The 4,332-nt window shown below is 43.5% G+C and overlaps 1 protein-coding gene across 1 annotated transcript in view; it reads left to right on the top strand.

Annotated features, from left to right (window-relative positions):
- The first annotated feature begins 1,219 nt into the window (after positions 1-1,219).
- Positions 1,220-4,332, top strand: part of DHTKD1 (dehydrogenase E1 and transketolase domain containing 1) — a 100,382-nt gene continuing 97,269 nt past the window's right edge. Inside the window, exon 1 of the mRNA XM_006873178.1 lies at positions 1,220-1,373. Within this exon, the coding sequence (XP_006873240.1) occupies positions 1,220-1,373 (154 nt within the window). The remainder of the gene's footprint in view (positions 1,374-4,332) is intronic.

Here is a 4,332-nt window from a genome sequence, read left to right as displayed (position 1 = left end):
AGCTCACCAGCTGCTCCTCGGAAACCTTATATAGGGTCGCTATGGGTCATAGCCGACTTGACGGCACTTAACAACAACAACCACAACGCTACCAGAGGATAAGCAATAGACTGTTAACCGCAAGGTCACCGATTCAAACTCACTAGCTGCTCTTCTGAAACACGGTCGGTCGCCATGAATCCGAACACAACAACAATCAGCAGTTCTGGCGTGGCGCAGTAGGATAAGAAGTGGACTGCTAACCGAAAGGAGTTGGAATCGACTTTACTGCACTTAACTAAACAACAAATACAACCATGTGGTGGAAGTCACAAAACTTATATCTAGGAAGGCCCTGTTGAGTAATCCACTGCACTACAGTCATTGAATAAGATAGTTACGGAAACGTTGTCAGAGATAGACGAAGCAAGAATGTCAAGCATCTCTACACTGCTATAATCTGTCATGCCCAATTACTTTAGACTCCCATTCAATTCCTTTCCTACTCATACACACACCGGCCCCCTGGTTTCTTCTTTTTTCCTCAGTTTTTCTTGCTTAAGGGAGAAAGAAAAAAGTAAAGATTGATTTTTCTAGCTCTCTCATGTGTTCTTTTATTTTTGCATCCCTTGACTTCAGTCTCAGCCACTGTCAAACCTATTGCTAATTTCTTCCTTCCTTCCTTTCTGTTTGAGAACCCTTATTGCGTTTCTGTGTTTGTATTCTGAGGTTTTCTGAATTTTGACTAATTCTGACACCAACTTTCCCTCCCATGACATTCTACTGGGTGGGATAATTTATTGCAATGGCCATACTGACAAGACTCACAATTACAGGGCTTATTAGGGAAGTGGATGGAAAGAGATGATATGAGTGACTATTCATTAGCAGGAAAGTGCAGAATATACAGATAATTCATTTTTTGTACTATTAAGGCAGTAACGCTCTGCTCAGCATTTCCTCACTTCGCCCATCAGCAAATCCAGAACGAACCTTAGTCCGAAGGATCACCCCGGAGTCCCACCCCACTGCACTAGAGTGCTTTAGCCCCTGGCTACGCTTCCCAGGGTGGGTCCCTCCGGGCCAATCAGCGCGGGGGCGTAGTCCGGGGGCGGGGCTCCAGGCCCCAAGGCTGTGCTCTCCAGTTTCAGCTCGCCGGCAGCGTGCCCTGCTTCTTCCCGGTGTCTACTTTCCTAGTCCTTCCGTCGCTCTCTCCCGTACCGGGAACCCAGGCTAAGATATGGCCTCCTCTTCCGTGTCAGCGGCTACTCGAGGCCTCGGTCGGGTACCCCACCTCCTGCGGCGCGGCTACCAGACCGAGCGGGGAGTTTACGGCTATCGCCCAAGGAAAGCAGAAAACCGGGAGCCTCGGGCTGGCCTGGCATGCCCCACAGGTCGGCGAGCGCTGGGGGATGTGGCCCAGGCGTTTGGGGAAGGAGGAAAGGTCCGGTTGGGACGGCAAAGGATCTCCTGTCTGGCCTACGGTGGGGTAAACGGCCCGGAAGTATCCGCAGGCCCATGGGGATATAGTGGAGGCTGCCTGCAATCTCAGCTCCTTGTTTAGGATTGACCCGCTAAAGGAGGCGTGGGTGTTGTCAGTGTAGGGGGCACCCTCCCGTCCATCCTTTTTTATTGGGGACCATGGGGTTGGGGTCTCAGCGTAGGTTTCGCTTTTGGGATAGTTCCCCCACCGTCCATGTTAGACCCTGGTTTAGGGAGCTATTGTCTGTTCTGTTCGGTTAGTAAACTTGTGGGAATTTAGTGCTTTGCGTAGGCGGGGCTGTGTAGGAAAAGAAAAGTTACTAGATCTCACAGCTTTTCCAAGTAACACTAGGACACATTTCCAAGACCATCTCCAAAGCTTTTGTGCCTTGATAGGAAAGGCGTGAGCAACAGATGCTTGGGAGAAAGTGCAGTTAGTTCATGAACTTGGGTAACATCATAGTATTTATTTAGTTGTGTCCTAGTCCTAGTCTCCTTTATTGAACTTGGAACCAAATTACTGGTGGTTTTAATGGCTTAAGAGAAGTGAATATCAGTTTTTGGACATTCTCATATGATCGTTTGCAAGAGATAAATTCGAGTATTTGGTTTGTTTATATGCCAAAATTATCGTATCTTCATTCGTGTCTTCACAGAGCAGATAATGAATGCATGCTAATTATTAGAGAAAAATAATATGGCATCTTTTTTTATCCAATTATCAGACAGATACTTTAAAATCCCTTTCATCATCTAAGTATTGGACCTTTGAATCTCACATCACACACTGATACCTCAGTACTTTACTCTGCACCAAAGGGGGGATTTAGAATACATGTAATTTCTTTCTAATACAATGAGCTTCTCTAGGGAAAGTGTGTGTGTGTCAACTAAAGGAGTTCTTGGTGTGATACTGTAGGATAAGCACCAAGCTACTAACCACAAGTTTGGCGGTTCAAACCCACTAGCCGCTCCTAGGAAACCCTATAGAGGATTGACTATGAGTCGAACCAATTTACACTTAACAAAAACAAAGTGTAATCTTTACAAGATACGACTGAGTTTCTAATTCAACGTATGAGGTGAGGTCCACAAATGTTGTTGTTGTTGTTATGTGCCGTGGACGAGGTCCAGAAATAGGTACTTTTATCAGATTATCTCCTTCCTCAAGTGTTCTTTAGCAGAAGATGCATGACCATTCTTGGCCAAACAGTGTTATGTTGTTGTGAAGTGCTGTCCAGTCGGTTCCGAGCCATAGCGACCTTGTATAGGGTTTCCGAGGAGCCGCTGGTGAGCTTGAACCGCCGTCCTTGCAGTTCAAACGGCTTTGCAGTCTGGCACATTATCCCACAGCGTCACACCAAGACTGCAAGTGATATACTTTAAGTGTCCTCCAGTCGCCTTGTATAGGGTTTCAGAGGAGGAGCTGGCAAGCTTGAACCGTCGATATTGAGGTTCAGCGAGACCTTGCAGTCCAGCGCATTAACTTACAGCACCATACCAAGTGATGTAATTATTGTTAAGTACGGTCGAGTTGATTCTGACTCCTAGCAACTCTATATAAGGTTTCCGAGGACCGGCTGGTGAGTTTGAACCACTGATCTTGCAGTTCAAACCGATCTTACACTCTAGCACATTAATCCACAGCGCCACACCAGGACTCCAAGTGATATAATGAGGGGCTTCAAAGAGTGTGTGTGTGGGGGGGGGGAGTGTGGGAAAATGAGTTTGTTAGAAATATCTCTGATAGTTTCTTCATTTAAGATTATTTCAGCCAGTACTTAATGCACAGCTTTTGTGATCTTGCTTGATGTTTTACCTTACTCTTGAATCTCTATCTCATTCCTGTTAATACCGTGAAGGCTTGCCTTGAGAATTAAGGTTTACCTTAAAATTTACCTGGGCTCGTGGTTCTTTATCAATTGGAAGATTGTATCAGAATCATCTTGGGAGTTTGGGGCTGGTGTGGTTTGGAAAATAGCTATGAAATTGATTTTATATATAATCACCTCCCTGTCATTTATCATCAGATTGTTTACGCTATCTCTGTTAGCGAATTTACTTTGTTGTGGGGTATTTGGTGAAATTTGAAAGTTCTGTATTGAGTCAGAACTTTAAGCCAAGGGTATGGTCTTGTGTAGTGTTGGGAGAGAAGCAAAAAAAAAAAAATCTGTTGCAGGATCTGGCTTAAGGTATTTTATTATTAAGAGTATTAACTTTCTTTTCACTTTCCTAAGTTGCTTTGCTTTTTTGTTTTTTAAACTTTTTATTGTGAATTGAGTGAAGTTTACAGAGCAGATCATCAGTCCCACATTCAACAAATCATACACTGCATGTCATGATTGCAATCCGTCCATGTATCATCACTTACCAGTATTTACTTGTATTCCCTGGCACTCCTCCCTGTGTCTTCCACTACCTTCATCTTTCCTGCACCAATTTCCATTGTATTGTATATTGCCTTCCCCATCACCCAAGTTACCATGTATCTCCTTTCACCCAGTGAGTAATCTTCCCTTCTCTCCCACCTTTGGTAACATAGAATGTTTATTTTAGCAAGAAAACTTTTTTTTTAATTTGTTACGGTATTATCTTACAACATTTGACCTTTTGTGACTAATTTCACTCAGAATTATGTCTTCTGAGTTCATTTATGTTATGAGATGTTGCTCAGATTTGTCACTATTCTTCAGTGTTACATAGTATTCCATTGTGTGTATGTATCAAAGTTTATATCCAGTCTCCTACTTTCTGTTTCATGACTAGTACATTTAATTCATTTAAATTCAATGTAATTATTGACAAGTATGAATTAATTGCTGCTGTTTCGCTGTGTGTTTTTTGTGGTGTTGCTAGTTTCTTTGTTCCACA

The sequence above is a fragment of the Chrysochloris asiatica genome, unplaced genomic scaffold, assembly GCF_000296735.1.
Source record: "Chrysochloris asiatica unplaced genomic scaffold, ChrAsi1.0 scaffold00226, whole genome shotgun sequence".
In the NCBI taxonomy this organism is placed as follows: Eukaryota; Metazoa; Chordata; class Mammalia; order Afrosoricida; family Chrysochloridae; genus Chrysochloris; species Chrysochloris asiatica.
This window is presented reverse-complemented; position numbering and strand designations above follow the sequence as displayed.